Here is an 18043-nt window from a genome sequence, read left to right as displayed (position 1 = left end):
GCAGGTGCGGTTTGGAAATTTGATCAAACCACATGTGCGGTTTGAGAAAAAAAGCGCACCGCCCGCACAGCGATCACCCCTAACTATCGTATCAAATCAATATTTGAGCGTGACCACGCATTTCATAGTCTAGCTCACACAAGGGGCCAATAATATCACTCCTTAAATTAGGAAGGTTAAATCCTTTCTAGATCATTCATATTTTTCATACGATTCATATATACCCGAAATACACTTTATCATTACCCGATCAAAGGTAACTTTTAATGTAATCAAAGTACATTAATTCTCGTATAAAAATATAATAATTTCAAGTATAAGGACCATTACATCATTATCACAGTGAGAATTACTTATGACACAACAGACATGTAGAATCTCACATTGGGTTTGTCCAGCATCATGTATATTTACATCTGCCCGTGTTTTTGACTTTAATATCGTTATACCTATGATCAATGAGATGTGATCATCAGTCAATAAACACACCAGTTTTAATACATTATTATGGTCCCTTAATAATAATACTCGTAGGAATATTGATACTATTCTCATAATCTCATTTATAAGTCACATACTTAGAGATATAGAATTCACATATCATATTTCAAGGATCTTTATTGAACTAACATTTATATCACAGTATATTAAGAATTAATAAATTATAAAAGGAATAACCGATAGAACATAAATATTAATAATCCAAATGTCTTAAACTAAAAACATCATAGTATTGTCTCTAGGGCACAAACACTAACAAAATGTCCTCAAACTATGAATAATATTTTATTACAAAGGTTGATGTCATCATTTTTCTACTATCCCGGCCAGCATGACATACCAAATCCAAAAGCAATAAGTATATACCACATGAGTTAGCACTGCATTTTGGTGCCACTTATTAGCTGGGTCTCGTATTATCTTGTCACCCCTGAGTCCCATGGACCGAACGATCCAATTCACCATAAGAGGAGCGTAGTGAAACCCTATAATGAATAGTGAAAGTGAAGAAAAGCGGTAGTCGCTCCAATGGATACTTCAATTACGTCTTGTATTCTTGGTATGATCGGTCTTTGAAAGCTTGCCAAAAGAGAAAGGTAGTTGACTTATTGGCCAAGCTTCATTCTGCTACCTTGAGTTGTTCACTCGTAAACTACTAGGTCTAGCCGTTACACGCCTTCTTCTAAGCCTGGGCATGCAACTCACTAACTACAACTTCTATCTCCTCTAGGTCCCATTAGACTGATCCACAAAAATGGAGACGAACCAGAATAACGTCCAATCTTGTTTTTGGATTGAGTAGAAAAGGGACACCCGTGACAGGCGCAAGAAATGGGAGAAATGAAAACAGAAAGGGATCCTATTTTCGAGAGAACATTAGAGAGGGCCAGGATTATATAATCTTATCCTGATATCATGGTGTCAAGGAACCAATTAATATAAAACCTCAAGGTATTAGAGAATTACCCTTTCCAGGATCTTATATTATTCTAACACTCCTCCTCACTCGAAAGCCCATTTATGGGTCGAAGAGTGAATCACGGACACCCATTTTTGGGGCATAAATTTGCCTTTCGTGTCCCTCATAAATTGTGAGAAATGTTGGGGACGGCAAGGATCGAACCTGAGTCCTCTGCCAGCCTGAGCTCTGATACCATGTCAAAGAACCAGTTACTCTAAAACCTCAAGGTGTTAGAGAATATTTTTTTCTAGGATCTTATATTATTCTAACACATGGTTTGTAAAAGTCGACGTCATCGTGGTTCTATAGAGGTTGTGAAAAATGAGCTCTTGTGATATTCACCACGGTCTTAGTTTCGATGCAAGAAATCAAGATCTCCAAAAAATCCTTTCCAACGAAACCAACATCAAAACACACAAATACTTTAAACAAAATATACTCGCAACCAAAAAGATTTGAACAACCTTGATAACAAGGTACAAATAAGATGTCACACAAAAGGATTAGATTCTACCCAAAAAAGATGTTTATTCAAAATTTATGAAAAACAGTAAAATAAAATAGAAGATGAAAGAGTAAAAAAGATTAAGCAAAACATAGTTTCTGAATGCAGGTCAAGATTACAAAATGCAGTTCAAGTATATTACCCAAATGACCCTCCTAATTTTCTGTGCAAACACTTGGACACTTAATCATCTTCTAGGTTTTTGTTAATCATCTTCTAGTTTTTTGTGCATACGGATGACTTGAAATGTATACATGTATATATTATAATATTTTAACCGTTAATTCATTTAACTTGTATTTACAGTACAACTAATAATACATTGAACTTATATTTTACACATAATATATAATTTTCATTTTGACTTATATTTACAATACACCTATTAAACTTATATTTTACACATAATACATTTAATCTGATATAATTTTCATATTAACTTATTTTTACAATGCACTTAATAATACAATAAATTTATATCTTACACATTATACAATTAATCTCATATAATTTTCATATTCTATCTCACCTATAAATATGTGACTAACTCTTACTTTTTTATTTATATCTCTCTTTAAAATATCTTAGTATAATTTGTTCATTTTCAATCCATAATCTGACCCGGGAGTAAGAAGAGAGTTTCATCATCATCTTCAATTCATCATTTAACAGCGAGCAAGAAGAGAGTTTCACCATCCTTAACTAAGGTGACTTAAAGATTTTGTCCATTTTTTCCAAGTCTTGTCCATTTTTTTAATACACAAAAACTTCATATTTTTATGCTCTTTTGATGATATTGTTGTTTTTTATTGAGAAATCTAAATAATATGTGTTAAATTAATAAATAACTTTATATTTATGTCCATTTTTAATCATTAATTGTAAATATGTGTTCTAGTTAATTTTTAACTAACTTATGCTTTTTTGATGATAATATCTTTTTCTTGGAAAATTTGTATAGTATTGCTAAAATTAATAGATAACTTTATATTTATATCATTTGCTAGTTACTGATTATAAATATATATTGTAGTTAAATTTTTAGCTAATTTATGCCCTTTTGATGATACTCTTTTTTTCTTGGAAAATTTGTATAATATGCGCTAAATTAATATATAACTTTATTTTTATGTCATTTTTTAGTCACTAGTTATAAATATGTGTTGTAGTTAATTTTTAACTAATTTAAAATATATATATATATATATATATATATATATATATATATATATGAATACTAAATAGCTACTAATACATGCATGTAATGTAAGATAAAGTAGTGTTTTCACACTATTTGTTTTATCTTTTTTCAACTAATTTATAATAAGTGTAGTGTTTTCACACCATTTGTTTTATCTTTTTTTTTTTTAAAAAAATTAAATTTTAGTTTTCTGCATTTTTTGTAATTTATGCAATCTCCATTAAATATAAAAATAATTTTTCAAAATGCATATATATTTTGGTACCATTTTTTTTGCCCGAGTAGAATTAAGATACAACATTAAATTAATAATTATATATATATATATATAAATACATTGCCTAACTTGTCATTAACATATTCATCTCAGTGTGCATTAGACATCTTAGATAAAATTATATGTAAGTTAGACTACCATTAATGTATTAGCTTGCAATTAATCTATATATTATATTGATATTATTTTTTTGTCTCACATAAATAATAATTTCACATGAAACAATATTTTCTAGTTATTGTATTAACTCTTCGGATTGTTGGTCTTTTTTCACATGGAAATTTTTATTTATATATCGATGGAAAAGAAGACTCTGAGGTGAGTTTTTTATAAATATTTTTTTTTCCAAATTTTCTTATATCTCTTTTGCTAAATTATTTATATTCATCTAATAGTATTTATGTTAATTTATATTTATTTTCATGTTGAGTATTGCAGGATGTATATTTTGATGTTGCTTTCAATGAATTAGTGAATGTTGGTCACTTATTCGAGACTGATCATATATTTTTTAGTCGACGTGACTTAGAAGCATTTGTCAGAGACGTTGGGAAGAAAAATAATATCTGCATAACTGTGCTTTCTTCTAAAGGAGGGGAAGGAAAGGGCTTGGGAACTGCTGTTGTATATCTCGGATGTGAAAGATCATTAGGTTACCATAGAAATAAAGATTAGGAGAGTGTGTCTCAAGTTAATAATAAGCATTACAGTGGAACCAAAAGATGTTACTGTCCATTTCGTCTCAAAGGAAAAGAATTTCTGCAGCAACATGGAAATTATTTGTGATTAACGAGAATCACAATCACAACTTTCCGACATACAATGTGGGTCGTTCAATAATAAGTACGTTGTTTGAGGATGAGAAAATTAAAGCAAAGGAATTGACACAAGCTCATGTGCCTCCATCTCAAATTTTGATTTCTATCAAGAATAAAAATAAGGATAATTTAACGACGATGAAGCAGGTGTACTACTACAAACAAAAGTTGAGAAAAGAAGAAATGAAAGGCTGTTCAGTCATTCAACAACTTTTGATGGATCTGTGCAAGGAGTCCTATTTTTTTCAATACCAAGTTTCACCAATCGTTAACATGGTCACTGATTTGTTTTTTGCTAATAAAATGGTCGTAAAGTTGTTGCATCAATTCTATCACGTGCTAATAAATGGATTGCACATATAAGACCAACAAATATAAAATGTCGTTACTTGAAATTATCGGCGTTGTTCCAACTAGGAAAAATTTTGTCGTTGGATTGACATTCTTACAAGATAAGAAAAAAAGTAGTTTTGAATGGGCTCTTCAATGCACGAAAGATCTCTTCAACCCAAATCAGATTCGAGAAGTCATTGTTACGGATAGAGAATTTGTTTTAATAAATGCAATCAGTGTGATATTCCCGGATAGTTATCGTATATTGTGCACAAGACATATTGCAAAAAATGTGGAAGCCAAGGCAAAAAAGGTGACCGGCAGTATGGTATTTTCACATGCATTTGTTGGTAACTGGAATAGGATTGTATATGCTCAAACAGAAGGAGATTATGAAGAAAAAGTACAACATTTTCAAAAGATATTTGCTAGTCATCCCAGTTGAGATAAGATTGTATATGCTCAAACAGATTGTATATCTCAATTTAAAATAAGTATACTTTGAGAACGATTTCTATAAAAAATCATATTTTATAATTGATATTATATAAGAAAAATGAAAATAATTGATATTAAATATAAAAAATTAATGATATTCAATGAATATTTTAAATTTGATGTGTTATATTCTCAATAAAAATTGACATGATGAATTATTTTATAAAAAGTTAAATATTTATAAAATATAATATCACATATTATTTTATATGAATATTAAGTCTAATTATTAATCTACTTAGCAATCAACAATATTACGTAGTAATCAGGAGGAGTACATTTAACGTAATATAACCAAACTGCATTTGGTGAAAATGAGCTGCATTTGACACCACCCTAAGCAAAAATGGAGAATAGAAAAGATGATCGGAATCCTTTATCTAAAAACGTAAATAACGTAGATTCGATTTGGATGGATGTAATTTAGTATATTTATTATGGATTTTACATTTACTTCCCTTGCGTTTTAAGTTGAAAAATTATCCTCCTCACGGTTAAAAAAATATTACGAGAGAAATTTCTCCCCCACCGGCCACCGTGTCAAAAAGCTAGAACCCTAATTAAACCAGCTAAAATCTGTGAAGGGTTTAAGCCGAAAGGGGTTTAAACACCTCGTACTCCAACCAATCTCCACAAACACACAAAAATGAGTTTCTTCGATTTGAACATCCCTTACTTAGAATCAATTAAACCTAGTTCCATCAATACAATCGAAAAAGCCACTCGACTGAAACTCATTGTCAAAGCAATGGAGCTAGGTTACACTGCCGTCGCTTACAACCGCACGATCAGAGGCGTCATGTCTGAATCTGACCGTTGCTCTATCTCTTTATTTCCTTTATCTTCTCTACTTAGAGTGTCTCCTTGTTTGTTATCGAATGTTGAGTTTCATCGGAGTGTTTTAGGTGTGTCCAAAGCGACGCCGTTTAGGCAGTACACGCGATTGACGGTCGTGGTGGATAATTCTCAGCAAGCGGCGGCTCTTAATTCGGGGAATCCTGTGTTGAAAACGTATGATATTGTTGCGGTTAGGCCGGTTAATCAGATGGCGTTTGAACAGGCCTGTCGAACTTCTGAGGTCGATTTTCGGTTTTTTATGTGTAATTGCATTTGTATTGAGAATTTTATTTTGTTTGATTGTGGGATTGAATGTGTAGGTGGAATTGATTGCTATTGATTTTTCGGACAAGTTGCCATTTCGGTTGAAGCAGCCTTTGGTTAAAGCTGCAATTGAGGTTTGTTTTTGTGTTTGAGTCGAGATAATTTCAGTCGTATTGTTTTCCATATATTTAAAGTTTGGCGATGCATTATGTTTGGGAATGGAGTATTGACAGAATTATCTTGATGTTAAGTAACATAAAGTTGCATTGTCTATATCTCTGTATCTTTATGTTTATGTTGCGGCTATGTTTTCAAGGTTATGTACATCTCTGCGGGTTTAAGAGCATCTCCAACACTCTCTTTACATTCTCTCTAAAAGTAATATATATTATTGAATCTTAGCTATTTAACAAACTCTCATTTTTTTATTCTCCAAAAGCCTCCTTATCTTTGTCTCCCAAATCAATTCTATTGTTTACTCACACTGTTTGGATAAAGAAATGTTATATTGGTACAAAGGGAGAACAAGTGAAAAAATTAAAATGAAGGAGAGGACTGAGGAGAGAGGGTCTTAAATATGAGGGGGATAGAAGGGATTTTAAGATTTTAGGGAAGACCTAAGAGATTGTTGGAGTTGATTTTTAGTACATCTTCCCTAAATTTTGACTGTGGAGTCTATTAGGAAATTGTTGGTGATACTCTTAATCGGTTAATAAATTGCCTTTTTTCAAATGCAGCGTGGAGTCTATTTTGAGATTACTTATTCCAGCGTTATAATGGATGCTCAAGCAAGAAGGCAAATGATATCTAGTGCCAAGGTGATGATTCAAACTTTTAAATGTTTTGGATTTATATGTTTGTTCTGAAGTCTGATCTAATGATGATAAGTATACTTACATTGGACCCCATTTGCTTCACATTAAGTTTTCTGCGTATGTTTTATTATTAATTTATTTATTTGTAAACAATACAAGTCCTTTTTGTCAACTTCTTTTACGAGTATACAACATTGAGGGAAAATATGCTAACAGAACGAGCCGAACTAGATGGTCAAATTGTTTCAATTATTATCCTTTTATGTGTATTGTAGTCTCACCATATAGATGATAACTGCTGCTGCTTGGTCTTGGGCTTGCTCATGAACAACGAAGTAAGATACCTAGTTCAGCAATAATTAAATATGTTTTCGAGCCTATATTCATTTTGACTATTTAACTATGGTTAGTCATTTTGAGTTTAATGAACAGAAGCAAGCTGAGGTTAATCGTCAGGCACCTGTTAACTTTGCAGGCCATGAATTTCTGATTCATAAAAAGCAATAAGGTTAATGTTAAAACCTACCGGCTTTTAATTGTAGCCACTATAGGTGAATTGAATGATTTATTTTTCCACTGTTTGATAGCACACAATTATTTAATATAGAACCATGAACATCAAGTTATTCTCAACTAATTTGAAACTCTAATATGTGCATGAAAATCACTCTTTCTATTCTTAAATTTTAACTTGAAAGAATAATCTAGTAGTTTCACAAATCACAAGCATTCAATTGTAGTCTACTTTAGTTTCTACAGGAAATGATAATCGTAATATTCTGCATGAGGCTAAAAGGTGAGTTAGCTGTTGTCCCCCTTGCGGGAGGTCAAGAGTTTGACTCCTGTTGTGTGCGTGTGTAATTAATTTAGCAAAAAAAAGAGGTTGAGTTAGCTGTTGCCCCGGTTTGTAGCCTCGTGTAAAGCTTACTAGCATAAGTTCCGTTACCTGTCTCTAGTATTATGATGAATATAAATTGATCGTACCGTGAGTCTCAGACTCTCAGTATTATAAGTTGGTTAGTAATGGCCAACTGTGACTTGACTAGGTTATGGAGCTTTAAATAAATTAGACCTAGTTGTTTCTGGGTTGGCTTATCTTGAAACCATGGTATGAAGTACAACGATGACAAATTCTTACCGGAGCTTAGGCATGAGACACCCTGACATGCTAATACAGGACATATCATCAATATGAAAAACAAAAATGACACTAAGCAATTTAAGCATTCAGCTGCCACTCAAACGATCTATGTATACAATTTATATATATAAGTATGCACAATCAAGAAGGCAAATGATAATTAGCAAAAGTATAAGGCAGATGATATCCAGATCCAAATTGATGATTAAACTGTCTTAACCTGTAGATAGACTGGATTTTTAAGGCCGACTATTTATTTAAGGAATGATCCCCTTTTAATGTATTTTATAATATGTTTAAATATATTAGAATGCCTTGACAGCATTTGCCAACTCCACCACTGCATACAGCAGTAAAGTACAAATATCATATTGTCATATTCCACGGATGATAGGGCTCCTATCTAGTTTTATGTTTATATTATGAAGAAAATGGTTAAATAAGTGTATTCCACTCTATCAAGGGGCTGATTGTTCTTCCTAGACAGCATTGTGGTACAGTTCAACTAGGAAGATTGGTTATAAAATGGGACTAGGAGTGTGCGATTCGGAGGGAGACCATTATGACAAATCAAGTGTATATATATTCTCCAGTCAGTTGCCAATGTAGCCGAGGGTTAACTGTTACTCATTCTTTTTCTACTTCTACATATAACTTGCTTGCATATATAAGCCAAGTACTAATAGCGGAAAACTATGATGTCGTATATTAATATGGAGTTCTGTGTCTCTCGAAGTTGATGACAGAAAATTGTTCATCCATTCTTGATAGTTCATCTTTCTGATTGCTAGTAGTCCTTATTGTTCCTTTCAGCTATTGTGTCTAGTGAGTTAAAATCCTATATTTTCAGCTGCTTGTGGATTGGACTAAAGGAAAAAATCTAATTTTTTCAAGTGCTGCTCCTTCTGTAACTGAGCTTAGAGGACCGTATGATGTTGCAAATTTAATGACTTTACTTGGGATCACGATGGAACGTGCGAAAGCAGCTATCTCCAAAAACTGTAGGTATGTAAAATGCAAAGTATCAGGATGTGTTTATAGATTTTTTGCTGTTCGATATATGCCATTCATTCAGTTCTGATGATATGCAGATCACTTGTAGCTGATTCTATAAGGAAAAAGAAATTTTACAAAGAGGCCATTAAAGTAGTATTAGTAACCAAAGATCCTGAGTTTGATGAGTGGCTTAAATGGGACCCCATCTCGAGTGGTGAGGGGGATTTGTTATTAGATGAAATGGCGAAGTCGTTCGATACCTTCAGTAAAGAATCAACTAAAGTGAAAGCTATTGATTTTGCTTCAGTTATAGATAGCTTACCAGCAAATGGCTTGCAAATCAAGGATATGGTGCCTATTACAAAGCCGTCATCGGAACTTAATAGCGGTAACAACTTGTCTTCTGTAAAGAAAACCTCGGAACCGGTTGATGCTCCTAGTGTACCTAAGGCAGATCAGACTTCAGCAAGAGATCAGATTTCTGACTCTACCAACTTAAAAAAATTGTCGGAGGAGAGTTTGAAAGGTTTTACTGAGGTTTCAAGTAGCTTTGATGCAGCCATTAGCAATAATGGACACGAATTGAATAGTGTGCAGTTACTAACTTGCACCAGTATTTCTGAAACTTGTGTTTTGTTAGAGATTGATACTTTAGAAGGTCATGTTATGCAACCAGAAAGGGATATGACTACTTGTCGAACTAAATATCCTGGTGAAACTGCAACAGTTTACACTTGGAGCAAAGAGGAAGAAATTGCCAAAGACTGTAATGCTCTTGCTCATACACAAACATCTACAATGTTGATTGATAACAATCTCTCTTCTCTTCAAAGTGAACTATGCAAGCAATCAAGTAGTTTAGACGTAGTTTCATGTACGCAACATGTCGTGATGGATGATATTCCAATTGAGAAAGATATTGAAGTTAATGCTGGTGGCACTGTTGAAGCTTTTACTGTATCAAAAGATAATAGTTCTGCTTGTGTGAGTGAAGTATGCTTACGCTTGAATAATACCGGTGCAGTTTTTGCGACACCAGATGAAGTCTCACTTGATGCAGATATGAAGTATAAATCAGATCTGTATATTGCTCCTGATTTGTCTTTGCATGAATGTACAATGATAAAAGAACAAGTTAAGCTAACTGGTGATGGTGGTGCAGTTAGTATTTTGGATGAGCCGTCTGTCTTAGACTCTTATGATTCTTCACTCGCCGGTAATCCAATAGCAGACACACCTATGGAAGATCAAAAACAGATAAAGGATCAGAATGGAACAGAACATCATGTTTCAGATAGTTCCCATTTAGGTACTTACCTTGCTTCATTTTCTTTCGTGAAGTTCTGTATTCAATTTATGGATTTACCTGTCATTTTATGGTGTTGCATACACTATACAGTTATTTACCTGGAATACTACTTATTCCCTTAGTTTAACAAGAATCTACTGTAAATTATTCTGTCACAGAGCGCCCCCCCCCCCAAAAAAAAAAGAAGAAGAATATTAATTTTGTCTGAAGAATTTAAATTTCTTAAAAAGAGCAAGGAGCAATAAATTTAATATCTACAAGCACATAATTTTAGTGTAGCTGATGTAGGACAGGTCTAGGGAATGGGTAAAACAAGGGACAAAGGCTTATCTCTGCAGAGAATCAACAAAAACACTTAAAAATCTTACAATTGTTTATATAATAAATCCTAAAATTTAGCCGTCAAGTAGGAATTTTCTTAATAAAGGAAACTAATCATTTTTTCCTACCATAATATAGAATATTTCTACAAATTTATATAATATAAAACTTAAAAATAATTACAACCAAAAATAATATTATTATTCTTCATTCTGCATCAATAATGAAATGTTGTTGTATATATATGAAAGATATAGTTTAGTTTTAATACATAAAGTTGTATATATAACTGTCAGTCTTAATCTGTTACTATTGTTAGTATTAGGGATGAAGTCATAAGAAATATTATATTCACAATGACCTCAATCATTATTTTTGATATTGTGGAACAAATATATTGTTCAAGTTTTTTACTTTTACAAATGTCAAAGTGGAAGTATTTTTGTTTTGGCACTTCTTACAATACTAATTTTCTTTTTCCTTTCTATTTTAGCGTTCTCTTTGTAAAAAGTAGAGGTATTAAGTGCTCCTCAACTTTTTCTTTGCACTAATTGGTCATAACAAATGCAGGTACCCGCAGAAAAAAAGGAAAGACATCTCGTTCTATGTTTCCTTTCAGGCGTTTATGGAATCCTATACAATTTAAGAAGAAATCCCGAACTTCAAAAAGGAAAATTGTAACTAGGTAAATTTTACCAAGTAAATTATTCTTGTTGTTTAATTATTTTTTGTTTAGTTATCTTTGGTTCTCAATAGGTTGTAGATAAAGAAAATTCGGTCAATATGGTATGTCCGGAAATTTCCATAAGTGAAAAATCTAAATATTAATTCCGATGCTCATTCAGATGTTTTAGGCTTGAATCTTTATCTATCTCCTTAGGGTGTACTATGTGCCGAAGATAAATATTTGTCTGTATACAACTTGCGACAATCACCAAACTTTTTTCTTTAAGGCTGGCTTTTATTGGTTTTTGAATAAGCAACTTGCTACAAATTAACTCTAATGCTTTGCATGTGCTGCAACATCTTTCTGCCATCCTTTTTTTTTTTAAATTGGAAAGCGAAGACATAACTAGTCCATGATCATTGTATTATTAGACATGGTGCTACAATATATTATTGTACTTGGCTTAAAAATCATTGATATAGCTTTCTTTCCTAATTACTAGGTTACAATACACATAGGCAGGATATAAGCTATTGGTTATGCGAAATAGCCAAGTAGTGCTTTTTGAAATTTATAGCTTGTTTCGATTTTAGAAAGGTGAGTTGAATTTGATGCGCAAGTGTTCTGGTACTTTTTTAGGTTTTTTAAGTGTTGCATTAATAAATCGTAACTTAGAGGAACCTGATGATTAGTTTTATTTGCCAAAATACAAATTATTACATTTTCATTTGTTATTTTCTACTAAATATATTCCATTAATTAACAACAGATAATATTAACAGTACTTACAGGACAATGTAAATTAATATATTTAAGCAATGCAGAGTTGAACATATGCATACGGAGTTCTAGTGTGTAGTACCAGATTCAATACGATAAAATATTACTTTTATGTGCTTGAGAAAAGGAAGAGTTGTGGCCAGCATACCTGCAAATAGTGTTTGATCAGTCTGACTGTCCGAGTATATTTGATTTCTTTATATGTAGAATTTTATTATTATATTTGTTAAAGAAAAAGGAGTTATACATAATGCATACTAATGATGCCTCAGGGCCTGGTTGGAGGTCCTTATGATTTGATTAAAACTTATATTTTGTGCTATTTTGTGCTGTGTTTTATATCTGTCGACTGCATGTAGAATGAAATCATATTTATTACATATACATATAAACAATATTTGCCCTAATCTGGAGTTGGATTCTACTTCTATTATTAAAAGGCTCTCAACATGGTTAGTTTACCTGAGCGACCAAATGATTAGAGGAATGAGTTTTAGATGATGTAGATTATAACTCTATTATAAAATAATTAGGCATGGTTTGTTCCACAACATATTTAATTAATGTAAAGACAATAACCAGAAAGTAAACTGTACGTGACTGGTAATTCTGTCTCCAATATACCCCATCTACTATATATATGTGTGTGTGTGATGTGCGTGTCATATAATATGGAAAAAGAGTGTCTAATATGATGACAAATTTGAGAAGATTGTGCACTAGATCCACAAGTCATAGGCTACTCCTGGTGGGTTCTTTTCTTGAGTTGCTTTCAGATAACGTGCAAGCTTAAAATTGTGGAACTTAGTACCCGTTTGGGAAATCTTAAAATAAGTAACTTATGACTTAAAATGAATAAGTAACTTATAAGTGATAAGTAAATAAATACTTATAAGTTATGTGCCCGTTTGGGAAATCTTAAAATAAGTAACTTATGACTTAAAATGATTAAGTGCGAAATAAGTGATAAGTTGATAAATACTTATAAGTTCTATAAGTGTTTGGATAAATTTACTTATAAGTCAGAAGTTTTTTTACTTAAATGAATTAAAACAAATAATTATTAAATACAATTATCTTAGTTCATGAATCTTAAATTAGAAAATATTTAAAAATTTATATTTTAAAATCAAAACTTTAGAAAAAAGTGAAAAAATGAAAATAAGTGGGAAAAAAGTACGTCACTGCCAACTTTCAACTTATCAGCTTATAAGTTGTAAATTCAGCTTATAAATTGGGTCGACAAACACTCGTCGATAAGCTGTTACGGGCTTATAAGCCATAAGTGGCTTATAAGTATATTGACAAACATATAAGTGTTTGGATAATTTCACTTATAAGTCCGAATTTTTTTAATTTAATAAATCAAAATAAATAATTTTTAAATATAATCATATTATTTCATGAATTTTAAATTAGATTAACATTTAAAAATATATTTTTAAAAATTAAAGTTAATAAAAACGCAAAAAATCAAAATAAGTTGAGAAAAAGTACGTCATTACTAACATTCAACTTATCAGCTTATAAGTTGAAAATCCGACTTATAAGTTAGGTACACAAACAGGGCTCGATAAGTACTTACAGGCTTTAAGTCAATAAGTTACTTATAAGTTCTGGCCAAACAGGCCCTTAGAGCACCTCCACTCGAGGACCACTTGCCTTCTCGATTTCTGTGAAGTGGAAATGGGACGGCACAGTGTGCATTGGAGCCAAGACAGCAAAATGGGACGTCCCTCCACAAAGGGACGGACCATTTCTACACTATGACCCCACTACAACATACATAACATTAAAATTTTAACTATTATAAATATAATATATCAGTTAATATATGCTATATAAAATAAAATACATTTGAAAATGATTTTTTACACTAACGTGTAAGTGGCTCGGGACCTTGCATTGTAATAAAATGGACCACTTTTGTTAAAGACCATTTTCAGCTTACTTGACAGATAGAATTGATAAAAGAAAAGAGGAAATTGGGACTTGGAGTGGAGGTGCTCTTAATGTGAGATTAGTCCCATCCCATAATTACTTCCTAAAGTTGCATAATATCTTTTATAACCTCTACTTTCCTTGGAGTGGAACAAAATTAGAATCAGTGTTCTCAGTAGAAACTAGACTATAGGTATACACTCTCCTTCAAAACACAGTACTTAATAGGGGGTGGCTAGGCATACCATATCGCGATATGTGTTTTGAGAACCATTTATCATCGTACCGTGTTATTCTATGTTATAAAAATCATTTTCCGGGGATCACCACCCTCAGTTTTTTTGTGTGTATATATATATATGTGTGCACTCTTATCGTATACTCACGAAAAATATTTATTTTCAACTACAGTTAAACCTCTTTAAAATAATATGGTTGGAATCAAGAATAAATATTACTTCAGCGAGTTTATTACTTTTATCGGGAGTAAATATACATTGTGTCGGGACCGGAGAAAAATATTATTTTAGCGAAACTATTACTTTATTGATTATTAATTCGTCGAGGTTCAACGGTCGTAGTTTGTTTAATCTATTCAGACTAAACACAGCACCAAAGTTTCTTGTAGATGTACAGTTATGCTTCAAGATCCATGACTTGTCAGCATTTTCTTACATAATTAACCATGCATCTACCAGAAAATTTGGTGAGACAGATATCAGTAATCATCTTAATATTTACAAATCTAATTTTAAAACTTAAGGTTGCCTACAGTTCACATAAAAGTAAGAAATTTGAATCTCATCAGACACGCGACAACAACAATGGGAGACATCAGAATATTGCTACCACTAGCTTATTATTAGCTAAATCGGAGATGTATATGTATAGGCCTGAATCAAGGAATCAAATTAGCTGAGACAGCGTCGAGGAAATTGATCCAGTTCTCATCGTCTTCAGGATCTCCATGATTATAAGCAGCACTATGGTGCCATTCACTTATCATCTGCCCTCCCTTTTCACTTTCATCACTGTTCTTTGCAAATCTTCCTCTGATTCTTGGTCGACTATCAGCTAATGTCTTTCGGCATACATACTGTTTCACAAAATATCGCCAATACTTAAATTGTCAAAGGCATGTAACTTGTTAATCCTTAGTCATTTTGTAACTGAATTATTTTGATAATAGAGTTACTCTCTCCGTTCCACTGGATTCTTTACATACTTTTTCCTCATGTTTGACACGTATTTTAAGGCTATTATAAAATATAATTCTATAATTTATTTTTAAAATTTTCTTTTTTCCTTATTAAAGTTTAAACATTATATTTTTATTTAAAAAAAAATATTTAAAATTATTTAGGAAACCATATTTTACGAGAGTCTTAAAATGTAGGTCAATCCTCCGTTCTCCAACTGAAAAATACAGTGGAATAGAGGGAGTACATTGTAAACGAACTGTACATTTGAAAACATAATAATTTTTAGTATTATTGGTTGATGTTATGCAATATGAAGAGTCTGGACCAAACTGAGAAGCAATATCACTGTTGGAGAGACATGTAGAATACTGACACGCATAGGGCAGAAGGTGATGAGGTACTTGAAATCTTACATCAAGTTTCAGATGATAAGTCATTGTCTTCCAAGAAACATCCTTCTTGTTTTTTACCACAATTTCATAACCAGTGTATAAAGTTTTTAAAATTTCCGCAAGTAGAGGGACTACAAATTTCTTAGCAATTGATTAGATAGTCGACTCTTGAATCCTTAATAACTAATTAACCAAGTTACGATTAAGTGATATAAAGAAGGTACGTTTAAAAATATGTATGAAGTGCTAAATTATATGCTTAAGTAATGCAGTTACCTTTATTTTCTTGTTGAAATTTCTCTGGTTACGCTTGCTTCTATATTTCTCAATTTTCTCCCTTTTTTCTTCAGGACTGTACTTGCATGCTTTAGCGTTCATACACTCAATAATGCTGCTCTCATTTGATAATGAACTGTCTGATCTATGGTGCTGTTGTACCATATTAATTCTCTGTCATATCAAGTTGAAAACAAGAGTGTGTTTCATTAATAAAAAGGGTGGTAACTTTAGTAAATAACACTAAAACAAAGTTATCATAATTTGTTCCAAAGTAGTCCCTCCGTCCCTAAAAACGTTTAATATTTGTGTTAGATATGTTTGCCGATGCACATTTTTAATTTTTAATATCTTTAATTTTGTATTAGTATTAAATATAAAAATTTCAGTGTATTAAAATACTGATAAATACGAATCCAATGAGATCACTCATGACTATGTTTGATATTATAAATTAGACATAAATTAGTAGTCAATCGCTTATCGTGAACAATACCAAAAGTCAAAAGAGGAAACGTTTAACGGGACGCAGGGAGTAGTAGCTAGAAAGTACCTACGTAAAACTTAAATATATACTACTATTAGCTAACACTGCATAGAAACTAGAAAACATCAAGGCTTAATTAAGGTTGTGCTTTTCTACTATAATCATATAATTAAGCTTGATGAGTTTGTAATTAATTAATCATAGGCCATGCAAATCTGATCTAGGATTGATGAAATGTTGTCAAATCTGGTTGTCATTATCAACAACAGCAGCAATATCAGCAATAGGACCATAGATGCAGTTACATGCACCCACTACATGATATGAATATACTAACACCACATACTGAAAGAACGCCAAAGGATTTCATCAACTTGGACTCGAAACACTTTTCAAGTTATGGACTTCGTTAGAAATTTTGTAACTAGCATTAGACTTCATGTAGCACTTTAGAAAAAGATGATTATTTTACCTTATAGTTCTAAATTCAACGCGATAATCAATTGTCTACTTGTTATGTTGGGAAATTGTAACTTATTAATAAACATCAGAAATAAGAACGGTAGAGTCTATGTACAAATTATTGTTACCTCCAAATCTCCGGTGCTGAAAGCCTTTCTCACCGGACTAGAATCCTCCAATCCGGGAAACTTAGCGAGCTGGTGATGATACTGAATCCCACTCATATTATTGTAAAACGAGTGACTACTCACACTCCTCTGCATCATCAAATCATTAAAAGGTTGAGCTTCATAACTAGTGAGTGAAGTAGGAGAACCATAGCTACTGCACCCACCACTACTAGTAGTGTAGTTACAAAGCTCTTGTTTCATCATCAATGCAGCTGAGAGAGAGTCATACTCATTGTTTGGAATCATGAAGCTCTCAAGGTTTAGAGGGGGTGCCTGAGAATGTCCGAGAAAGTCCCCATCATAAGGGTAAGAGAGGTCATTACTACTACTGCTGTAGTTGTAGCTATTACAAGTACTGGAGTTATTATATCCATACATGGCGTGTGGTGCTTTGAGTTTGATGTTTCAACTCTGTGTGTGTGTGAAAGGGAGAGAAGTGCAGATGTTATGAGTGAGCAAGAGTCTTCTACTCGGTACTTAAATGAGTTGGGAAGAGTTGCATATTGAGGTGGATGTATGATGACGTCATGTGTTGAAACTGAGGAGTTGACTTCGCTTTTTTGATGGGCCATAACTAACTCGCCTACAAAAATAAAAAGATCCTCTCCGTTTTTACGGGGATCATTTTGCTATTCCCTTTGGGATCATACAGTATAGTACAACAAGAGTACCAGTCACTAGGGCTCATGGTGCTTTTTCTTTTGACTAAAAAAGATAAGCAGAGCTCCATGAGAAAAAAAAAAGATAAACAGAGCTCCAATTTTTTTTTTTAAAACTTACATCTATGTTTAATAATTAAAAAAATATTAGTTGTTACAATAAAATTATTTTTAATCGCTAACATTTTATTAAATTTTAAAAGATCTATTTCTTTAGACAAGTAATAAAT

General features: G+C 32.2%; 2 protein-coding genes across 3 annotated transcripts; one reads left to right on the top strand and one right to left on the bottom strand.

Moving 5' to 3' along the window:
* Positions 1 to 5504: 5504 nt before the first annotated feature.
* On the top strand, positions 5505 to 11729 carry LOC141668090 (protein GAMETOPHYTE DEFECTIVE 1). Of its 2 annotated transcripts, XM_074474781.1 has the most exons (7): positions 5505 to 6172; positions 6252 to 6329; positions 6933 to 7013; positions 7286 to 7345; positions 9002 to 9156; positions 9243 to 10456; positions 11348 to 11729. In XM_074474781.1, exons 1-7 carry the CDS (start codon positions 5741 to 5743, stop codon positions 11464 to 11466), a joined length of 2139 nt encoding a protein of 712 aa, XP_074330882.1. In that variant the 5' UTR covers positions 5505 to 5740; the 3' UTR covers positions 11467 to 11729. The 2 variants fall into 2 exon arrangements, with proteins under 2 accessions (XP_074330882.1, XP_074330883.1); XM_074474782.1 differs by lacking the exon at positions 7286 to 7345 and having other exon boundaries at positions 5508 to 6172.
* Positions 11730 to 14632: 2903 nt separating this feature from the next.
* On the bottom strand, positions 14633 to 17842 carry LOC141667877 (two-component response regulator-like APRR1). Its single transcript, XM_074474515.1, has 3 exons — positions 17113 to 17842; positions 16036 to 16209; positions 14633 to 15261 (listed from the first exon to the last, which is right to left on the bottom strand). Exons 1-3 carry the CDS (start codon positions 17530 to 17532, stop codon positions 15064 to 15066), a joined length of 792 nt encoding a protein of 263 aa, XP_074330616.1. The 5' UTR covers positions 17533 to 17842; the 3' UTR covers positions 14633 to 15063.
* Positions 17843 to 18043: the final 201 nt, after the last annotated feature.

Source organism: Apium graveolens, chromosome 6 (assembly GCF_009905375.1).
Source record: "Apium graveolens cultivar Ventura chromosome 6, ASM990537v1, whole genome shotgun sequence".
In the NCBI taxonomy this organism is placed as follows: domain Eukaryota; kingdom Viridiplantae; phylum Streptophyta; class Magnoliopsida; order Apiales; family Apiaceae; genus Apium; species Apium graveolens.
The sequence above is the reverse complement of the archived record's forward strand: the minus strand, read 5'-3'. Positions and strand labels throughout refer to the sequence as shown.

What these genes read in the sequence shown, in the direction of transcription:
- LOC141668090 (XM_074474781.1), top strand. Translation starts at nt 5,741, where the DNA reads ATGAGTTTCTTCGATTTGAACATCCCTTACTTAGAATCAATTAAACCT. An exon ending in AGGCCTGTCGAACTTCTGAG is followed by an intron (nt 6,173 to 6,251) that starts GTCGATTTTCGG and finishes TTGAATGTGTAG; the next exon opens with GTGGAATTGATTGCTATTGA. An exon ending in GCTATCTCCAAAAACTGTAG is followed by an intron (nt 9,157 to 9,242) that starts GTATGTAAAATG and finishes GATGATATGCAG; the next exon opens with ATCACTTGTAGCTGATTCTA.
- LOC141667877 (XM_074474515.1), bottom strand. Translation starts at nt 17,532, where the DNA reads ATGTATGGATATAATAACTCCAGTACTTGTAATAGCTACAACTACAGC. An exon ending in TCAGCACCGGAGATTTGGAG is followed by an intron (nt 16,210 to 17,112) that starts GTAACAATAATT and finishes TTGATATGACAG; the next exon opens with AGAATTAATATGGTACAACA. An exon ending in ATTTCAACAAGAAAATAAAG is followed by an intron (nt 15,262 to 16,035) that starts GTAACTGCATTA and finishes TTTGTGAAACAG; the next exon opens with TATGTATGCCGAAAGACATT.